Here is a 22,213-nt window from a genome sequence, read left to right on the forward strand (position 1 = left end):
CACAGCTACTGTAGCTCTTCTCCAGGTAGTGAATGCAGAGAAGTGCATCCTTCTGAATCCATGCTGAAAGTGTTGGGAAGCTGGTGTATCCAGGCTGCAGCATATCAAGAGTCATGGAGATGTGACCCTAAGGGACGTGGTTTAGTGGGCATGATGTGATGCGTTGACAAACTGGCTGATCTTAGAGGTCTTCTCCAACTTCAGTGTTTCTGTGATTATCTTGCTGCTGGAACAGCTGTTTTCCACCTTTCCAAGAGAAAAAGCTAGCATGGAATGTACCAGATGTGGCCTGTAAGTTGTCATCTCAGCCATGCTGAATTTAAACATGAGTGAATCAGGTGTATAGCTGGGGCATGGTGAGTCAGTGCAGGAAAAGTCTTGGCTTATGTACTTAAGTTTCACTGGAGAGCCTGTTATCTTTTTTGGTTAGGGCATACTTTAACACTTAAGAAACTGCATCCTGTGTGTGCCTCTCTGGAAGTGTGTGTTTTCTTCTAATGAAATATCTGTATCCATCGCACTTGAGTACTCCAAGTAAAATAATCATACCTTGCTGATGTATGGTTCACCGATACAAGTGCTCTTGAATCTTGTGGGGGCAGTCGGAATGGAATGAATGCATGATCGTGACAGGTACTGTAACTGAATCATTAGTTTCAAGTCTGTTTTTCCTTCTTTTCTTTGTGTTCCAAAATGTGGTGCATTCAGCTAGGAACAAGTAGAGAAAACAGCTGGAGGATTTAACTAACCGTTGGCTTAGAAATTGCAATGTGTGGCCTGTTGGTATGCCCCGGGAGTCTGGCTGACTTGGGAGTTGCGAGCAGAGGATTGTTGTGCAGATGAGTTGATAATGCAGTGGTGGGGCTGTAGGCTGTCAGGTAAACAGAGTGGTGAAGGTGCTGTTGGAAGCACCTACTTCAGGTTCTCAAATACTGTTCTGTTTGCCATCTCTGATTGTGGGCATCTCCTGCAAATCAGAAGCTCCAAATTCTGTTTTGAAATACAGAGGAGGATGTGAAGTAGCCAGTTCCTTCTAGAAGAATTTCAAGCTGGGCACTTGTTCCAACAGAAAGCTGTTCTTTTTCTCATCTGTTCATCTTCCATTAAGAAATACTGCATATTAAGACAACTCTTTCTAAAACTCTTCCAGAAGAGTTTAGAGCAGTCCCAAGGGGTTAGTTTGACATACTCATACTGAAGTTATTTTTAACCTTTTCTTGGTTTCCTAGTAATTGTGCAGAGGGCCCCTGTGACAGCACTGGTTTTATGTATAGCACAGTAACCTACTTTGAGTCCATGGTTCATGCTCAGACTTAAAATAGGCTAGTCAGAGCATTTTTACTTAGGATGGTTGATCCTTAGAAGTGATTAAAATTGTCCTTCAAGTTACTTGTATTAAGATTGAAAAACTGCTAACCAAGTTAAGTTTGTGGGCTGTATTCTTAATGGCACAAGAAGGAATGGCTGGAAAAGGGGTTTGAGAATGTACTTCAGGGCTTTGTATGGCCAGGCTCGTACAGGACGGTTTTACCTCCTGGCAATTCTCACGTTCTCTATTGAGGAGGAGACTCATAATGTTATCTTCACTGTTGTTTGTTTCTGATCTTATGTCGTGTAATAGATTTCAGCAAACGAACAAGTAATAATTGTATGCAGTAAAATATTTGTTATTAGTTTTTCAAGGGGCTGATAATACACTAATGTTTGAGGATCACAGTGACATGTCTTTGTGTTTCTTTAGATTTTAATAGCCAAAATCTTGTATTTACTTCTAGTAGAACTTAAGTAGCCCATGGGAGCCTGCCTAATACTTGATCCCATGTAGTAAAAAAGTGTGGTGAGGTAGCTCTTCAGAGTGGTAATGTTTTTGTGTGTACAAACAACTCAGTTTGTCGCTGTCTCAGCAGTCATGTTACAGTTGCATGGCCATGCTTCTCAGCAGTGTAATAGTATCTGCATTTGTCTCATTACCAGCTAGCAGGGTATTCAAGGTGAGCTCTGCACATACCTGCAAGTTAATGCCTTACTTTTCCAAGTCGCTGTTTTAGGAACGTGTGCTTGTGTGCAGCAGTCTGCTCCCAGAGCACTGTGCTGTAACTTAATGGCCTCAGGTGGCTGTAGTAAGTTGCTTGTTCTTTCTCCATTTCATTAGTACTTTTATTTCTCTAAGAGGAAAGACAAATGTCCAGGAATTCACCAAGTGATTCATGCATCAGAATAAAGATCCTGGTGGTTGTCTGTATGTAACCCCTTCTTGTTTAATGAGCCTTTATATATGCTCTTCTGTTCTTGCCAGCAGTGTCTTTATTTCTCAGCTGTATGTCTGTTGTAGGACTAACCCAGTTCTGGGAGGGGCCTCTCTGTTTAAACAGATAAGTGACAGTGAATTGAGGGTGAAATAAATGTTTGAAACCTACTGGTCTGCCTGTCTGTTCAAGCACAGGTGCTATCAGTGAGAGGAAGCAATCCTCATGTGGTTCAAGTGCCACTCTGAAAGATTAATTTCCTTTCTATTTAATCAGTAGTTAAAGAATTCACACTTCTTGAATTGAAATCGAAACTTTCAAGAGGGTTGTTTTTGGATACTGGCAAGAAATCCTTTCCAACGTGATGTTGCGTCTTGCTACGAAGTCGGGCAGTTCACAGTTAGGAGGGTCAGGTTGGTATGGTAAAATGAAGCTGGTGTAAATACAGTGATCAAGTAAAGGACTCTTACATTTTACATTCACACCTTTACACCAGTTTCACAGCTTGCAGGTTATTACTTTTAGTTCTAAATAGAAATTAGGAATCTAATATCCTCCCTGGAAGACTTGGCAGACTTCTCTTTAAGGAGAGGTTTGTAGCGAAGACTGCCCTATGTGTGCAGTTAGTGCTGTTGAGCATGTTCTAATTGGGAAGGCTGTGTTCTGCAGGTTGTTTGCTGATCAGGTCTGCAGAGCATGTAGCTGCTAGGAAGGTGTTAGTATGGAAAATTGACTTCTGCCTAGGACTCTGTTCTTAGATACTTCTTAAATCAAGTTTATAATGAAGGTATACTGATGATGGGTTAAAAGTACAGAATCTACTTGGAAAGGAAAGAATTGCGCAGGTAACTTTTGAATAACTGATCTGTGATGCATCTTGCCCCAAGTGACCTTCCTGGTGTAGGTAGGGGAACAGTTGGTGTAACTTGATGAGTTTTTTTTCCTTCTGTTCCAGTCATTATTGTCCCATGTTGGTCTGTCTGCACAGTACCTGACCTCTTTTTTTCTTTTCCAGGCATTTCTCCAGATGTAGTTATCTGACATGTCTCATTCTCTCCTGTTTCTAAATTCTATAGTTCTCCTTGTTGAGTTTCTTCATAGCACTAGAGATAAAATAGTATTCCTGGTCTCTCTTGTGTATTTGTTCTCTCTTGAGAAGTGCAGCTTTTACTTGTCTAGTCTGTGAGTCTTCCCCATCTCCTCCCCCTCTCCATACCCATCCCATATTAGTATGTTACTAGGATGTGCTCTGCATACCTTGGTGATATATGATTTTTCTCACTAGTTGTAAGTCCTAAGTAATTCTAAAAGAGAGCAAATCATACAACATCGTAATTTAGCATATAGTATTTACAATGTAGTAACCACTTCCCAGGCTGAATGTGGCTCTGGGCAGCTTGCTCTGGTGGTTGGTGACCCTGCACGTAGCAGGGGGTTGAAACTAGATGATCATTGTGGTCCGTTTCAACCCAGGCCATTCTGTGATTCTGTGACCCTTGATGTAGCTCAGAGAAGACCTGAGTTTAAAGCCAGGACACGCAGTGCTTTTGTTGCTCTGTTGCGGAGTGGGGATGTGGGATAGGTAAGAGCCAGCTCAGCACTGCAGCACTTTGGTATTCTGTTACTGGATTGCTTTAAGTGGATTACTCCTACAGTGCTGTTAAAGCCTCATGCGCTTATGCATTTATGCAGTCTTTTAAGTTGCTATTTTTTTCTTATTTATTTTCGTTGCGTATATGTGTTTATTGTTGAAAGTGATAACCTTTGTTTTCTCTCCCTTTTTGTTTGTTAGAGGATAATGCTAGCTGTTTGTGGTGAGGAAGCTGTAGTGGTGGAGTGAAGACAAGGTACTGTGGGACTTCAGCTGCTGGGACAAAGGCCGTTCAGCATTCATAGTTCATCTTGGGCAGCTGGTGATTTCATCGTGTTAAAACTTAAACAGTCTTTGTGCAATAGACAAGACTTCATGTGCTTGCATGTGAGGGGAAAGAACTTGAGCTACCAGAACTGAAGTGGACCAGGTGTTTTTAGTGTTCTTTTATTTTTCTCAGGTAGTGTGACTTGTTCAATTGGGAAAAAGTGTGTTTGTGTGGGAAGTCAGCAAAACATTGATAGCTGAAAACTTTAATCAGAGCTGTAGGATAGAAGTAATAAGCAGTTTTGCCTGTTTATTCTGTCTAGCTGTCCTCTGGACATACACTTTCTCTGAGGAGTCCTGTCTGGAAAGGTACTAATAAGTGTCCTGAGTGATGGCTACGTATTAAAAACAGTTGGAACAGAAATCAGTGAGCTTTCTGGTGATCTTCGAGACTTGACTGAAGGGAGTTGTTGTGCAATTCTGCATTAACTCTTACGTCTGTTTTGGTTTTCCATGGCAGCAGTGTTCTCATCACAGAAAGACCTTGAGCTGAAAACGGTAGTTTTTAAATCTCACCTTTGTTTGGGTGGGTTAACTAGCTTTTAGGTAGTTGAAGTATGGGCTGTGGAAATAACAGGTCCTGAACAGACAGACATATCCTTGGCTACGATTGGAAAATCTGGAGAAGCTACCGAGCGCTACAGTTTCTCTCTCCTCATGATGAGCTTTTGCTAATGAGAGCAGTGCACACAAATCACTGACCAGCTATGTAACTTGTCTGCATTACATCCAGGGTACAGCGCGTGGTTAGTGCTGCAGGACCATAGCAGCTTTGTTGTATCAAGTGCCCAGGCCATCTGAAAAAGCACTCATGGATATTTCTACTGATAAATAAAACTAAAGCTTGTGAAGACTGAACTCTCAATTTGATGGCTGTTGATTTGATTCAGCAGGAAAATGTCCCTGGGCATGATTTGGTCACCTCGTTATTTTTGGATGTTGTAACCAGCAAATGGTTCGACTCTCCAGTTGGAAGATCAGAAGGAAAGTATCCATCATTGTATCTTAGTTTGTGTTAAGCTGTAGGTTTTTCTGCTGTAAGTTTATGAGGATGGGGAATAGGGAAGAATTTGAATGTTTTCCAAGGTCAGTCTTCTCATGAACATCACCATTCTGTCTTTCAGCAATCTGAGGTCCACCTCATGCTTGACTTGTGCTCAGGACTGTAGATAAGAGCACTTTTTGCTAATAAAAAAGATTAAGTGATGAAACTGTTAGGCCTGGAGGTAGAGTCTCACGCAGGACTGGTTTGTGCTGTGGTCAGGAGTGTATGTATAGTTCACTTCTGTGTTCATAATGGATGTTAGTCTAGCTCTTGTGGTTTCTCCTGCCATTCACAGAATGAGTGTGAATGAGTGTGTCATGCTGTGGTGTCCTTTCTCTTCAGGCCATCACAATAGCTGAGAAGTATACTGTTAGAAACTTTTGCTTTTTCACGTTTGGTTAATGTAAATTGCCTACTTCAGTTATCTAAAAAGCTAAACAGCAATTGTTGTTGAGGGTTTAAAGGAAGCCAAACCACCAGCTTAGCAGGCAGTGCTGTCTGTGTGGGTGGCACCACTGTCTGAGATCCTAAGCCAGCTTGTGGCAGCAGTGTTGCTTTCAGACAGGGAGAGAATATCTTACTCCAGCATTTTGCTATTGCACTGACCCTGCTGGGTCACATCGTTGTAGTACTGAGAGGATGGAAGAAGCAAGAACATGCTGCCTTGTCGAGAGGCAATCAGCGCTTCCTGGAGTGATTCCATTTTGCTTATCTGTATGGAAAAAATAAAATGTGCCTAAGGAATAGGCCACACAGTACCATTATTGGAGAGTCTCCAGTGGGTGATGACGGGAATCAGAGCGCTGTCAGAAATGCCCAGAGATGCAAACATAAAAGTATTGAAAAACCTTCCAGGTATCTTCAAGCTGTTATTACAGTATTCTGAAGTGTTAGTCTGGAAGGTGCTTCCTTCCGTGTTTCAGTGATGTCTTGTTGATTGATTGATTGATTGATTTTTGTGAGAGCGAACTGGCAAGTACTTGGTCACTGCAGTTAGAATGTCTTGTCAACAACATCATTTCACTGTTATGTTGAGGTTTGTTTTTGTTTTTTCCCCACCTTGCATTAGAAATGTCACCTCTTTTCTTTTGATTGGTTATTACTTGGTGCTTTATTTTCAACATGATGAAAATGCAGGAATCACAAAGGCTGACAGTGTAGTGTGGTAAACAGTATGAAATCAACATTATAATTGGTAATTCAAAGGGCTCCTATTTTTGCTCTTTAAAAATACGTGCAGGATCAAGTTCATGGTTTTCAAGACACCAACTGTATTTATTTAGCAGATGCTAATGCAGTAGAGCTAAAATACTCCTTGTGCAGAAAGGCTGTGACAAACTGATATGGAAAACAATGTCTTACTTGCAGCCTCTGTAGCCTGTATGGAGTCAGTGGTCAGAGAGAGGTAGGGTCACTGGGTAATAGGATGTTTTCTTAAGTCCCTTAAGTAGGTTTCTCCACTGATATGCAGATTGCTTTCTTGGCACAAAGTTTTAAAATGTCTATAAAACAAAATAACTTAGGTGAATCCAGCAAAGCGTGCTTATTCATACCTGTCTAACTTTATTCCCTGTCTCCAGGAGTTACCCATTAAGAATCTAGCAGTGTGCAGCTGCACACCTGGTGGAGGAATGGGCTCAATGTTGCGTGTTGTGCCCTGCAGGCTGGTGTTACAGTTAGTTTTGGGTGGGTTATGACTGCTCTGCCTTGGAGAGGTGGAGGAAATACCATGTATCTGTTCTTTCAGAGGTGGGATGTATTTAACTTGTGCTATGGGTACTGGCTTGTACTTGTACAGTAGGCAGGAGTGGAGGCCTGAAGATTACCAGAAAAGCATAGCATTTATTTTTGTTTGTTTGGATGTCTTTAACAAATGAAGGTCACAGGTGACCTGAATGCTAGAGAAGTGAAAGGCATTAAACTGGCATTTCCCTTTCAAAAGGGCAGGTGAAGACCAGGCATCAAACAGGCAGTGTAGCCCAAACGTACTGACGCTGTGTCCTTGTACATCACAGCCAGGGATCACACTTAGTCCAGTCACACACTTAGCTCTCAGTGTGCATGCAGAGCAAACGACCACAATGGCTGTAGTGCAGTGAGCTTATGAGCACTGGGGAGGTGCTTGGCCTTGCAGCAAACCTCTCCTATTCAGCCTCTGTTCTTCTTGCGTCTTCCCATCTCCATGTGAGTCTGGCCTCCCACCTGTCTCAGTTACTTGGTGTTTATATCAGACTTAAAACCAGGTTTGATTGTAATTGCACATAAAAGGTCATGAATTTGGAATATCAGTCTGTCTTGTGTTTTTAGAGGCAATCTAAATAAACGTGGAGATTACGAGACACTAAGAATAACTGACCTATAAAGAATAATGACTTGGCATCTGACTCGTGCAGTGTGTAGTGCTTTGTCTTTCAGAATACACTTTTACTGGTCAGGAAACATACAAGTTCTGTGTTGTGTGAGCCTTCCTGCCTAATACAGGCTGCAGGGAGCATCTTTGCACATTCAGAGGTAGCTGTGTTCCTTCTAAGCCAAAAAAGTGTCTAGATCTGTAACTGGCAGAAGTGCAGACTGATCTGTGCAGCAGGAAGTGCACAGATAAGCACTGTGATCTTCGGGAAGTCTATTTTAAGTTATTCACTGCTGCACCTGTCACTGTCACTACTGAGGAAACACTTTTCTTTTGTGGCATCAGACCTGAAATTACGATGTGTTGAGTGTCGTGAGAAGCTAATAAGTTCAGTAGAAAAGTATTGATGGGTATTACTTGCATTTTTTGTTAGCATATTTTGACAAATTTTAGCTGATTGCCCCAATCGTATATCGGTGGCTAGGCAGGTTCTCCTTCAATATGCATCCAGTACATTGAACTCAGTGCCCCTCTCCTGGCCTTCTTGTTTTATAGAAGGCTTACTTGAGTTTTGACATATCTTAACAACTGCCTCAGTACTTTACTATCCCAGGACGTGGAAAAACTTTCTCTATTAAAGGAGTTAGAAACTATACCATGCATTTCTTTCACTTTTAAAAAGAGCAAGCAGTGGTTTGGAGGAATGTGAGATGGGAACATGGATATTGCTGGGGCTGTGACGGTGATGGCAGGGCTGTGGCTGGGTGTGCCCTGGGCAGCTTGTGTGCTGCTGCAGCCCCTGGCTCTGCTCAGTGCTGAGTGGTGGCTTCTTTCCACTGCTGTGAGAGATCTTAAACAAAGGAAGAAAGTACTTTAACAGTGGATACTGTGGAATCGATGAAAGTGTGCTCATATAACTGGCTGAGTTTCAGTCCTGAGTGTGATTCACCCTTTGTTTTTTCTGTGGACTTGCTTTCTTGCCTGTAGGGCTGAAAGGAGCACTACATGGTTTATTGGCTGATTTTGGAAATAAAATGAGCTTGGGATTCCAAAGGGATGTTCTGGAAGCTTCTTCTGCTTGTTTTATATTCTTAATTACAGTATATGAGCTTTTTAAATACAGAACATGCCTGTGACTGTTCTTAAGAAGTGCTTAGTTTTTAAGGCTTTAGTGCTGGGTTATGTGACAGGAGGTGCTGAGCCTTTGCCGTTGAGCACACGTTCACTCAGATGCTAATGCTCTGTTTTTGTGGTGATGGTTTAATGTTTTGCCATCTCTACATACACTGAATGTTTTACAGAATTCAGGTTAAATATAAATCTAATTTTATTACTCTTAAATGTGAATGACATCTTGAGGTAATGAAACTATACTTTGCAGCAGAGGTGTAGGTAAACTTGCCAACATAGTAAACATGAGGTGTCTTGAAGGAAGATACAGATGTTCTATTTCTGTGATACAGATCCTTGGGTAAACCCTTTTTCTCCTAACTGAAAATGAGATACCCAGAAACCTTCTTGGTGTCTGTCAGGCTTCTTTGACTTCAGAGTTGTGTAACGCACTGCTCTGAAAGCTCTCAGAAGAAATACTTCAGTACTCAGTGCAAAGACTGGGGCAGAGCTCCCACTGTCTGATAGGCCGTGGCTCAGGAGATGTGCAGCTGTTAAGGCTCTTGTTTTTGTGGCAGTTCTTACCCTCTTTGGTAGGAATACCCATAATTTCCTTCATGAGAACTGCATTAGGCAGAGCACTCCTCTGATAAAACGCACACTCTGTTGTCTTGCACAGAGTTACGTGAGCTCTTGCTGGCCTTGCACAAGTTGATGTTTTAGGGAGCTGACCTTCAAGCTCCAGGTAACATTAGGTTCTGCTGTCGTACTGTTGGAAACACTGAAGGAAAAGTGGGGTCCTGAATCTTCTTTCTGGGTCTTGCATTTCTTTAACAAAAGAAACCAAATCCTTTTCTTACTCTGAAGGAAGATCAAGTTAAATCTTGGAGCAGATGTGGATCTAGGAAGCTGCTGATTCTCCAGTTTGTGTATTTGGGCTTGTGGAAGGGAATAGTTTTAAGCCTTCATTAGATGGATACTGGAGAGATGTAGGGGCTCCTCAAACTGCTGTTACAGATTTCTTTTGCTGCCTGGTGTTTTCCAGTGCCATACCTGCCTTGTTCTGTAGCACTTCAGGTTGGTTAGTGGATCAGCCTGAAGATTAGCCTTCTCTGCGCAGGAGAAAGGGTTGATTTAAGGAGGAACAGTTGAAGTCTGAGCAGCAGTTCCTGTGGAAGAAACTGGTATTTTCCCTCACAGATGGAGTGGAAAACTCTGAGAGAAAGGTAGTATGAAAGTGGATCCAAGCTTTTTGAGCCTCATTACCTATCTAAATGTAGATTTCTAATCCATCCTGAACTTCTGGTGCTGTGTAGGGTATTCTGCCATAAGTAGTGTGAGTAGTTGTGGCACCTTGTCCCTGTTGGAACACAGCCCTGGGTTCATGTGTGTGTTAGTTCTGTGCTGCACAGTAGTGGAGCACAATAAAGCCTGGTTTCATGCGTTACTTGTTACCTTGTTAGTCACATGACTTCTTCTTAAACAGTGCCCACTGCTGTTATTGCTAATGTAAGGGCCTTGTTTTCCAGCTTTTGTGTTAGTTCTTAGTGTGGTGTTTTTGCCATTCAGAAGGAGTGGTTGGTAGGACTGCTGATGCAGTAATGTTCGAGTAAGGGACAAGATAGTTGCATCTATTTTTTTGTTAGGGAACTGGATACAATTTCCTTATGAGTAGCTAATGACAAGATCTTGAAGTACCCCTTCCATACTCTTACCGTGAAGATTTAATTAAGCTGTTGGAAATGGCCTTCTGGCTGTAAGCTCTGTTAACGAGTGGCTCCATTTTTAAGTTTTTCTCAATCCTGTGTAGGCTGTATTGTAGAAGCTGTACTTTGGTAAACTGGATGATATGTTTGTTTTCTGGTACAGTCTGATTTTGAGCAGTGGAGGTCATGCTCTTGGCTACTTCAGTAATATGCATTCAAAGCATCTTCACATACCCTTTCTAATCCTTCATTTATTGCTCTGCTCAACATGAATCACTGAAATGGCTTTGGTGTGTTACAGACTCAGAAATGACAACGATGCAGTTGGGACAACCAGCGAGCTGTGGTCAGGAAGGGCACTTCAGGTGTGTGGCTGTATCTTGGGTTCTGTGAAACATGGCTGTGTTGTAAAGTCACAGGAGATGGACTGAGCTGGCTTACGTGTTTTTGCTGAACAGAGGCATGCTCATAGCTTGCTTTGAACTCTGTATGTGCTCCTGAAAGTGCCTGATCTGAGCACCAGGAAAGCAGTAGACGAAGTTGCTCAAGAATGTGGCTGACCTCACTTTTAACCAGTATTCCAGATTAAAATACTAAGAATGACCAAGGTTTCGAGATGTTTGTTAATTACAAATACATGTGTGTTTTTTTAAAGTACAAATTAGATTATATTTCACTGAGCAGGTGTTTTAAATTGGGATTTGTAGCAGTGATCTAATTATTATAGTAATTAGTGGAATCTTTCTAATTGCCTACTCATGAGACTGACATCCGTTGATTAAGAGAAGTGATCTGCATAGTCACCGTGTTTGGAATACAAAGGGACGTTTGTAGGCTCTGCCATAGTAACGAGCACAAATTTCTCTTCTGCATAGAATGACTCAGGGCACTGAGAGATCGTGCAGCTTCAGTCAAAGTGAGGAGTTGTTTACCTGACATCTGTACACACAAGTACCCATAACAGGAAGATAGCTTAACAATTATTTGTTGACCAGACTTTACTTTTCTAAACCTACGGTGTTCTTCAGGATCCATCACAGAGAGAGCAGGGAACATCGCTGTGCTGCTTTGTTTCCCACAGCCCTTGTGTCCCATTTTGATCGTGTTCTTATTGTGGCCAAATGTAAATATTGCCCCAGCATGTTACATGATGCTCATGTATCTGGAGGCAAGAGAATGGCAGTTTATGTGCTTGCCTGCATAACTATTGCATTGCCATTATAAAAGATTATCAGATCTCTGCAACTCATAGATCGGTGTAACTCAGGATGACAAGGGTGACTTTGCAGCTCTTTGACAGCAGTTGTTTGGAAACAAAGTTATCAGAATGTTATTGTTGTTTTGTGTGTTGTGTGTGACTGAATATGCATGTGAGGTAGTAAAAAGGAAAGTGCATGATACTGCTTCTGTAATAAGCTTATTGCTTATGAATAAGTGAGTGGGTTTGCTTCCTCTCCTACTGGAAGTTGCTGAAGCCACTTGCTGTTTTAAATATTAGAAACATACAAAGGAGACCTGGGGCATCTCTGGACAGGTCTGCATTGATCCAAGATGGATGTTATACACTGGTTTTTGTAGTCTGTTGTAGTTTTTTTTTGTGCCTTTGCTTGCAGCTTTGCTGGTACTTATCCGTCCCTGCGTGGGCCCTTCCTGTTGCAGTGGCAGAGTTGCCTCCTGGAGTGCCACAGAAATGCATCACTGAGCCTTGGCCAAGAAGAGATGGGAGAAGTAAGGGGAGGCATATGGCCGAACTGATAAGCTTTATTTTTATGCATGTAATTCTCCGAGGTCACTCTTTATGCTCCTCCCAATCTTTTATGTAAACTAATGATTGTTGCAGTGCAACCAAGAGCTGTTAGCAGCAAGAGGGTGTTGAGTGAGGCAGTTAGGTTGGTGTACTCCTTTCTGTTGCCTTCAGTGAATAGATTATTGGATTCAATTTATGGACAAATTTCCTTTAGAATAGGCTGACAGTCTGTTCTGAGGCCACGTTCCGTGACTGTGCATGCAAGTCACTGAGCTCCTCCTGTGCTGAGGAGCCAGAGTGCGTGCACCCCGCAGCTCACAGAGGGGTGAGGGTAGGGCATGGTGCATGCAGTGGGCACACCGGTGTCTCAGTAGTCCCTGACCTGTGTTACAGGGTAGACCAGAGTGGTCTTGGCTGGATTTTGTAGCCTTTAGCTGTGTTGTGCTCTGTTATCCTTAGACAAGTGCACTTGCTGATGGTGACTTGGGATAACCAAGGTGCAGGAGCAGTGCTGTCCTGGTGAGTTTAGCAACTGGGAGCCTTCACCTTACAGGTTGAAATCAGATTGCTTTTACACCACTTCATCAACTGTCAGGTGGCATGATGAGATCTACAGCTTTTGATGTTTCTGGTTCCATCTTCATTATAATGTTTTTGTATTTAAGTGAAGTGTGATTTTTTTTTTTTTTTCTTGTGTGTTCATGTGTCCTTTTCATAATGATAACATTTTTAAAACTTCTTCCAGTGGCTGTGTGTGGTTTCACCCCTCTGCCCCACTCACTTCCTCCAGCAAAGGGAATGATCCTCCTGTAGACTTCCAGAGTTTGGGGACTTCTTTCCTCCTTGAGCTTCTCTTCTCTACAAAGTAGACTTGAGAGTTGGCTCTTCTGGTAGTTTTTGCAAACAAATGTGCCTTTAAATTATACTTTAAAGAGCTCTGGAATGAAGTGTTAGAAGAATTATGCAGTCAAATTAGAAAACAGTGAATTTTTCCCTTCATTCTTACGGAGACGCACTCTCTCCTACTGCAGTAATGTAATAATACCACATTATGTTCCTTTGGCATAGCTATTAATGATGGGGTGGTGTCACTTAGATTTTTTTTTTATTTATTTATTCTTAATGCCTTCTGGTTACCGTACTTAGAGTGTAGCCTCCAAGGTGTGTTGCAGAGTGCTGTGTCAAAGTAATCTCAGTGCTCTGTTAGCGCTGGTTTTCTGTGAGGAACTGTAACTTGGAATTTAACGGTCCTATTGCCTAAAACTTGCTGGGCATTACCAAAAGGAGCAAGGAAGTGAAGAGTGCTTGTTCCCAGTTACCACCGTCTGCTTAGTTCAGCTCTCAGATGAGTTTCTAAAGAATTCCACTTGTGTTCCTGCATTATCATTTGAGAGAGGTCTTGTTGCTCCTCAGATCAGAAGTGAACAGAAATTGCAATTCTGTTGTGCTCGACTGCTCTGTAAGCTGCAGTAATCCCGCTTTGCTGGGTGCCCTTGGTATTGCCTTCGTGCCTTAGACTGCCTCTGAGAAATCTGCTCTCTGGTACTGTAGAGCATAATTGCCGTACTTAATACAGTGAAAGTGGATGTAAGTGACAAATGTTGTATCTTAGGAATTAATAGAAAGGAAGACTATGGAATAAAGGATGGTATTCATAGCTAATTTAGCTTAGAAAATATATGGACTACATCTTATTTTGCTGTGTTCTCAGTAATCAGAGGGAGGGTTGCTGTTCGGGCTTCTTTGTAGACTTCAATTAGAAGAAAACCAGGGAGGAAAAAAGGTGGAAATAGCTATTTTGTTTGTTTAAACAAGTAGCAGAGTAACCTGAAGCGCAGTGGTGAGTGGTGGAATTCTGCCCAGATACCTTTCTGGACGGGCATCCAGAGGGTGCAGTGCCGCATTCATGGCTGGGGGTTGCACGAAGCAAAGCTGTTTCGTGGCTGCCCCTCTGGGCGTGCGCTTCTGCTGCAGCCCTTCTGCTCTGGAGCTGTCTGACCTCGTGGTGAGCCGTGGCAGGGAGCTTACCTGACGGGCACTGGGCTGGGGGGAGACTTTTGGCTTTGGTTGACCACTGAGTGGCCTCATACACGGATTGGACGAACATCAGTGTCGGCACCAAACAGAAGGAATGCGGTTTGAGGAAAGCTGCCACTGCTCTGAAAGCAGCCGATCAGATGGGCCGCATAGCACAACTCCCAAGGCTGTGTTTCCTTCGTGTCAGGCAGAGGAAGCAAGTGTGACAGAAGCTTTCCTGGATGTGAGCCTATTGGGCTGAACATAGCTAATGTAAAAATAGAAGGCATTTCAGTGAGGATAAGGCACCTTTGTGGTTACAACTTTGTATAAAGAAACAATAGTAGAAAGAAGTACATTTCAGTAACTACTAGTTAAACAGAGGGGATCTATGAAAGATTCAAGGGAAGCAAACTCAGAGGGAAGGAACTGCTGACTTGTGTTCTCCACTAGTTTGGCCTGGATTGTACTAATAAGACAGACACTGTTCCAGTGTTGCTTTGATAAGAAGGATCAGTTGGCACGAGAACCTGCATGTGGGGAGTTGGAACAAATAATACGTGAAAGTGAAAGGCTTGTCTCAGAAAAAGGAACAAGCTGGTAAGCAGTTAGCTGCAAATGTGGTTTAAGAAAGGGATACTGTATTTGTGCTAAGAGGAAGACTTGATTATGCTTGATGCTGAGCTGTTGAAAATGCTTATCCAGCATTGCTTTTCATGAGTGTTAGGTTTTATTGCCCTCAGAATTTTTTTATTTTTTATTTTTCCTAAAAGGACAAATTTTATGCAGTGATGAAGCTAAGCAACTTTGGCTGCTGCCAGAGGGGATTGTGTGTCTCTTCCTCACATCCTGCTCCCAGAGCCGGTTAGTGGAGCCATCATTGCTTTGGGGAGAACAACAGGAGAGCTGCTGCTCTGTCCTTTCTCTTCTCTCAGCTGTCACAGATCAGCCTGGTGCAAGGCAGCAATAATAGAGACTGGCAGTGAGGGGACAAGACCACACCTTGTGGTAGCCAGCTGTTCCCAGGTTTCCTTCTGACATGATGGCTTTAGCCTTGGAGCTTGGCTTAGCCACCGAAAATTCACACTGGGGCTTTGAAGAAACAGTCAGAAACAATTTCACAGCTCTTTGAGAACTTGTGAAGGACAGGTGGCACACCAGAGGATGGGGAAGGCCTTGCAGTGACACTGCTTTCAGTACTGTTAGGAAGGTGGGAGCTGGGGGGTTGTGACCAGCCAGCTTCACTGCATGTTGTGGGAGGTGTGGGTGGCAGAAAGTGTGTGGCCCAGTGATCACCTGGAAAATACTAGTCTCTTTGTAAACAAAAACAGGAGTTTTTCAGACATGAAACCAGGCTAATCCAGTCCAGCTTCTTTCTGTGGCCAGCTGAGACCTGCTGGATAGCTGCACTTGACTTGGTCTTTCATTCAGCTATGCAACGAACAGAAACAGTGCCATTGGAACTGGTGCTATAGGGAAGGTGTAACTGGTTGGAAAACGGTACGTGGACATAGATTATCAACGGCAAAGATCCGTTGGGTTTCTGAAGAGCTCTGTCTTGAAGTGCTTGTTGCCAGGTTCGGGGATGATTTGATCTATAGTGTCTGTAAACCAGTGTAACAACAAGGGCAGCTGCCCTGTTTGGTTCAGATCTGTTCAGGCAAACTGAGGTAACTGCTGCACTTCTAAGCAGAAGGCTCCAGTTTCAGATGAATGAAGTGTTGCATCTGAGTGGGAGGAATCAGCTGTGCAGCCACAGTGGAAAATGAATGCAGAATAGAAACTGGAAGCTGTCATAGGCTGGTTGGCTGTAGTTTTTAACATGCTTTTGTGTTGAAAAATGAGCTTCCAGAGTTCTTTTCACACTTGATGTTTATTATCAGGAGGAAGGTGGACGAGCAACCAGCTGACATGTTGAAGCAAGGTGCACTGTCCCTGTTAGTTTCTGTCCAAACATGATAATCTGGGGGATTGGGAGGTTCTGATTGGAGTCTCTTGTGCTTAAAAAAGAAAGTCATACCCAACAATTCACTTTAGTTGCTGTATCTCCCACATGGCTGAGGTTTATCAAATGCAAGAGGATAAAAAAAGTCCAGTGAGTTTTGTTTGTGACTGTGTGCTGCCATGTTACCACAGTTGGTCTCTTTTCATAAAAGGATGGCTTAACGGGACAGACGTGAACAAACTCTGCAGCTTTTTTGAAGGAAATGATGAGCTAAAACCCCTGTGAGTTCTTGCAACAGAACTACATCTTGCAGCAGGTTTTAGTTTGAGGCTCTGCTTTGGCTTTGCAGTTTAAAATAAAGTTAATTTGACAGTTTCTAATGTCAGTTTATTTGAAAGGTGTTAACTGCTTGTGTTGTACTGAAGAGGAGTAAACTGGAGTCTGACAAAGCTGTAATAAAGTGATACAGCTGAACACGGGTGGGTTCTTGCTTTGCTTGTGGGATCAGTTGCCCTCTCCCCCTGCCCTTCCGCTGTAGCTGTTGGTGTCAGTATTTCAGTAGCCAGCATTATAGCATCCCACTGATAGCAGTATGGGCAAAGCTGGTGCTGCATTGGATTACGGCACCTGGGAAGAATAGTTTGAATGCAGAAAGCAACAAAGGTGCTTCGCTGCTACGGAAGAAGTTCAGTGTTACACTGCAGATAAGCCACTCGTAATGTGTGTGCGAACACTGTGTGCGCCTGGTGCTGCTGATGTACACAGGCTGAGCTGTTACTGCCTGCTGTCTTGACAGACTCGCAGGGAAGATGGAGTGCATTTCAATAGTAGCATTAGAAGGTTCTCAGCAGTATTGCTGACTGTTACTCAGACTGCAGTAGCAGTTGCAAATGCAATTTACTTTTAGGCTTGAGAAACTGCTGTTGTTTTCTGACAGCAAATTATTCTCATTGCGGTGGTTTTTAGTTTAATATTAAACGTTGATGGGTTAGGAGGGGAAAAAGGAGGGTGATGTAAAGCATTGTGATAAACAAGAATTGCCCATTTGGGTTAACAGGAAGGGTAAACAGTTGTTTATCTTCATAGTAGAAGATGATGGCTGGCCTACTTTGTGTTTTTCTGTCATTGCTGTTGACAAATGGCCATAGCAAATAACAGAAAACAACTGCTGTGAATATCCGTCTGCAGGTGCTTGTTACAGTCTGTGTGTCTCATCCATCTGTAGTGCCTTTCCAGAAATACTTAAGTATGGATTTATGTAGGGTGGTGTGCCAAGAACATGCGGCTTAGCTCAGTACTGAAGTCTGGTATGTTTGTGTAGGAGAGAGGGCTCCACCTACTGGAAGAACCTACAAGTTGATAGAGTGTGTTTGGAGTGACAGGATAAGTGGTTTCTTATGTCCGGTCTCACGGTTTGGGAATGGGACATTTGTAAGGAAATGGGCGTGTGTTTTAAAGTCTGAGCTCTGAAAATACACTCGTAGCTTTTTTAATGTTGACTTCTTTTTTTTTTTTTTTTTTTTTTAAATAGGAACATCATCTCCAACGGGCTATCTCAGCACAACAAGTATATGGAGAGAAGAGGGATAACATGGTTATACCAGTCCCAGAAGCAGAAAGTAATATTGCATACTATGAATCTATATATCCTGGAGAATTTAAAATGCCAAAGCAGCTGATTCACATACAGCGTAAGTAAAGCAGTTGTTGGAGTCTATACCAGGAACTTTATTTTACCAGCAGTTAGAGATCACTCTTAAATGCCTCTTGAGCTCCTATCAAATCTGGCTTGGAGCATTTATTTTTTCCAGCATTTAAGTAGTGTGCACTCCTCTGTCATACCCTTTCAGAGGAATATTTAGCTCTTCTTCAAGAATAAGATGATGTCTTTCTTTGTCTTCATGTTCATACTTGAATTCTAGCAGTTTCACTGAGTTATATATATGTTAGGATGCTGCTGGTGTTGGAACGTAGCAGCTGCTCTGCTTGGATGTGGACCTTGACATGAACACATTACTTTGGACAACTTTCAAAAACGTTATAAAATATATTGCAAAACTGTCATGTGGTGTTGTTATTTTTTAAATTCTGATAATCTGTTGTGTGTATACATAGGCATAGTTATGCCTTGTTAACTGGCTTTATGTTAGGCTTCTGTGTCAGTCTGATCTTCAGTAATAAGCTGAAGTAGCAGAGCAGCATGCTTTAATAAGCAAATGGAGAGACTAATACTAGGAGTCTTATATGCTGATGCTAAGGTGCAGTTTTTCACTCTTCTTTTACTTATCTATTAGAGGTCTCTTAGTTGCTATGACAACGTTCAACTGCATTTTTTAAAAGCAAGTAATACTTCTCACAGTGTGAAACGCATGCTTAAGAAATTGATAGTTCTGAGAAGCCAAAGCAGTTTGCATGAAGCCGAGAACCAAGGATGTTCTGGATGCTGTATTTTGAGAGGATGTTGTGGAAAAACGGAACGGTTCTGTGATACATGATTTAAAATTGAAGGTCCCCTGCCACAGTGCGTAGACCATGCTATTGGATTAGTTTGGTCTGACGCCTTTACATCACAAAAGTCATTGAGAAGGTTTGTGAGGTCTCTCATGCACTGTGCATGCAGTTCTCTAGGAGTACCTCTTAGATGCATTTAAGCTGGAGTCTTAACTTCTGACATGGATGCTACAACTTGAAATTGTAGAACGTGAGATGATAGTGAAGTCTGACCAATACAGCAAGTTCTCCCTAAAAGTAGTGGGGTCGAATACCTCTGAATGTTTTGGACAGTGTAAAGCTTTCATTAGTTAATAAAAGCATGCTCAATTAGATATCAGTGTCTATCCTTAATTTCAGTCATATAGTTTATTTCAGTAAAAAAGGCAGGTGTTACTTCTAAGCAGTGTTCAAATGTTATTTTGGCTTTGTCTTCAGAAGGATCTGGCACATACTCCAGACACTGCTATTAGAATGGAACATTTCTGTAGTAAAACAGTGACTTGAGCTTAATTTGTGTCGTTCAGCTTTTAGTTTGGACGCTGAGCAGCCGGATTATGACATGGATTCAGAAGATGAGGTCTTTGTCAATAAGTTAAAGAAGAGAATGGATATCTCTCCTTTGCAATTTGAAGAGATGATAGACCGACTAGAAAAGGGCAGCGGTCAGCAGGTATGGTGTTGCTTTGAATAAAAAAATCTGAAATGTGCATTGTCTGTAATGCCATATGACAATGACATACTGGGTTTTACATTTAGCCAGTCAGCCTGCAAGAGGCCAAGCTGTTGCTGAAAGAAGATGATGAATTGATCAGAGAAGTATACGAGTACTGGATTAAAAAGAGGAAGAACTGTCGAGGGCCCTCTCTTATCCCAGCAGTGAAACAAGAGAAGCGAGATGGCTCCAGCACTAATGATCCTTATGTTGCTTTTAGAAGACGAACAGAAAAGATGCAGACAAGGAAAGTAAGTAGACTAATGCTTCCCTGTCACTTGTTTCTCTTCCTTCTCTTCCCTCTCAAAGTAGCTTATCTAAAGAGACAAACTTGCTAAGTAGTGTAAAGTAATACAAGTTGGCTTTTTGTTTGCTTGTTTTTTTTCCCTTTTAATTTGCAAGAAAAAAAAAATTAACTGCTTTAGACCAGCTATTGAAGGAAGTTTGTATTTAGTAGTTTTTTGCTCTCTAAATCAGATAATAAACCTGCTTGTGATGGCAGGAAGCTTTAGCTTAGTGGTAGTTGCATCTGTTTCTCTTCATTTGTTTTAGCATGTGGTTTAAAAAAAAAAAAAGATATTTACAATTTACTTTTAGCTCAGATTATATAATTTAAATGATGTGGGAAAACACAAAACACTTTGTATCTACAGAATCGAAAAAATGATGAAGCGTCTTATGAGAAGATGCTTAAACTGCGTCGAGACCTGAGTCGTGCAGTAACCATCCTGGAGATGATAAAGAGAAGGGAAAAAAGCAAGAGGGAGTTGCTGCATTTAACACTGGAAATCATCGAAAAGAGGTAACATTTTTTTTGCAAATGTGCTACAAAAAGCTTTGGAAAACTGCTGTAGATTTCAATACTCATGAATATTTTATAAAATACAAGAGATTATCTTAAAATAAAAATTTGAATTTTTCTGCTGTTAACAATATAGCATATTTTCATTTATGGCTCTGAAGAGCAAAATTGAATTTAGGGAGTCACTCATCGTGAAAGAGCTGCCTGTTACATTAATGTGCATTGTTCTATTACATGTGTATTCAAGCATTTGCATCTCATGTTGTGTGTTATGTAGGAAGGAAGAACATAGCGTCAGGTAAATTCCTTTAGAAATTGATATGTTAAACTTCTTAACTGCGTAGATTAACGAGTATCCCCCTGAAGAAGACAAACAGCATTTCATTCAGTGTAACATACTGTTTTGTGAGTAGTTTCCAACTTGTGTTTCTGTTGACATCCTATTTGACAGCTGCGCAGGAGACCAAACGCTCCACTTTCTCAGCTGTCACTTTCACAATGAACTGAGAATCGCATTTGAAATGTGGAGTTGTTCTTTTAGGCAGATGATATTCAGAATCTGAATGGACTTATCAAATTTAAGTGTCTGTGTTTGAAAACTTTAGATGTTTAGAGTCGGTACTGTAAAGCTCTAAAATAAACTTCTTATTTTGTTTGAGTTCTTGGGAATGCAAGTTGGGTATCTCTGTCTTTTCTATCAGGTGCTCTTTTTTCTTGTCTAGTAGAGTTAGGGGAGAGATGCACTAGGTTTAAGAAAACACTGTAGAACACAATTACTAAAACTGACCATCAAATTAGCACTGTGCACAGGTCTTGAAATGTATTGCATTTCATGGTTCTACATCTTATAAAGCTCTGCTATTACACAAAGAGGGCTTGTGAATAAGGCTCTCTGCCTCACTGTTGAATGGTTTTTGTGATACTTTTTTTCTTTTAAGTGGCACTGTCCCCAGATAAGGAGGGAAAGAACTTGTCCTGTTCTTCCTTCAGGTTTTTGTTTCCTCTTCTGCCCTTTGCATTATTTTCTAACGGACAGTTATCCTTGTTTGTCAGAACTAGGCATTGCAATAAAAATTTGCATGCTATTTGTCTCGTGTGCAACAGTCATTTTTGAACTTCATGCTGGCTTCTTGGGAGTCCTTTTGCCCCAAATTGCAAATACTGTTATTCTGTGTTTAACTGTTGCATGTTTTTTGTGTGTGTTTACCAGTGTTATGATATTCATAAGAGTGATTTTTTTTATTTTTTTTTTAATTACAGGTATAATTTGGGTGATTACAGTGGAGAGATTGTGTCTGAGGTCATGGCACAGCGGCAGCCAATGAAACCTACCTATGCTATTCCCATCATTCCTGTGACTAACAGCAGTCCTTTCAAACATCAAGAAACTATGGAACTGAAAGAATATAAAGTTAAAGTGAGTAATGTCAATAACAGGTTGTTATACGCTGTGACATAAGCAAACTACGGCATTTTAGGATATATCTGCTGAAAATATTCTTCACTGGGAGGGAGATGAGAGCTTTAGGGTGTTGGAAACAGACAAGCAGAGCTGCTATGGAAGTAGAATGCTTTGTTCTGTTGGAGTGATGAAAACCTAGAAACTAATGGAGTTCCTCAGGACAAAAACAGAAGGAATTTCTATCTAGAATTCGATTAACTACAGACAGATGCATATTTGCAGTTATATTAAACTTTTGCACTGTTTGATATTGATTTTAATCAGATAATGGCCCTGAAGTTAGAATATTCTGTACAAAGCTGTGTTTGTTACCCAGATATTCAGTAAAGATAAGATAAAACTCTTAGTCTGTTGTGAATTCATGCAGCTGTTTTAATCCAGAGGTTTGCTTGACTTAGTGTATTTTCATGTGAGCCACTGATATTCCTAGTATGCTGTATGTCTGCGTTTCATAGATTCATAAAATTGCTCAGGTTGGAAAAGACCTTGAAAACCATCAAGTCCCTCCGCAGCCTAACCTTACTACCTGGTTTTGCATTAAGTATCTGTTAGTGAATTACCTAACCTGTGTTTTCTTCCTGCTGGCTTTGTGCCATATGTAACGTATCTACAGTGCCTCCAGCTTAGCATGTGAAATGCATCATATAACAGTGGAAAAGCT

At 41.5% G+C, this 22,213-nt stretch overlaps 1 protein-coding gene across 9 annotated transcripts in view; it reads left to right on the plus strand.

The window, feature by feature from the left end:
• Positions 1 to 22,213, plus strand: part of EPC1 (enhancer of polycomb 1) — a 58,999-nt gene that overhangs the window by 20,143 nt on the left and 16,643 nt on the right. For all 9 annotated transcript variants that reach the window (XM_085227099.1, XM_085227101.1, XM_010712475.4 and 6 more), the window contains 5 exons: positions 17,615 to 17,774; positions 19,101 to 19,246; positions 19,333 to 19,539; positions 19,942 to 20,090; positions 21,351 to 21,507. In XM_085227099.1, the coding sequence (XP_085083225.1) occupies positions 17,615 to 17,774; positions 19,101 to 19,246; positions 19,333 to 19,539; positions 19,942 to 20,090; positions 21,351 to 21,507 (819 nt within the window). The remainder of the gene's footprint in view (positions 1 to 17,614; positions 17,775 to 19,100; positions 19,247 to 19,332; positions 19,540 to 19,941; positions 20,091 to 21,350; positions 21,508 to 22,213) is intronic.

The sequence above is a fragment of the Meleagris gallopavo genome, chromosome 6, assembly GCF_905368555.1.
Source record: "Meleagris gallopavo chromosome 6, MGAL_WU_HG_1.1, whole genome shotgun sequence".
Taxonomy (NCBI): Eukaryota; Metazoa; Chordata; class Aves; order Galliformes; family Phasianidae; genus Meleagris; species Meleagris gallopavo.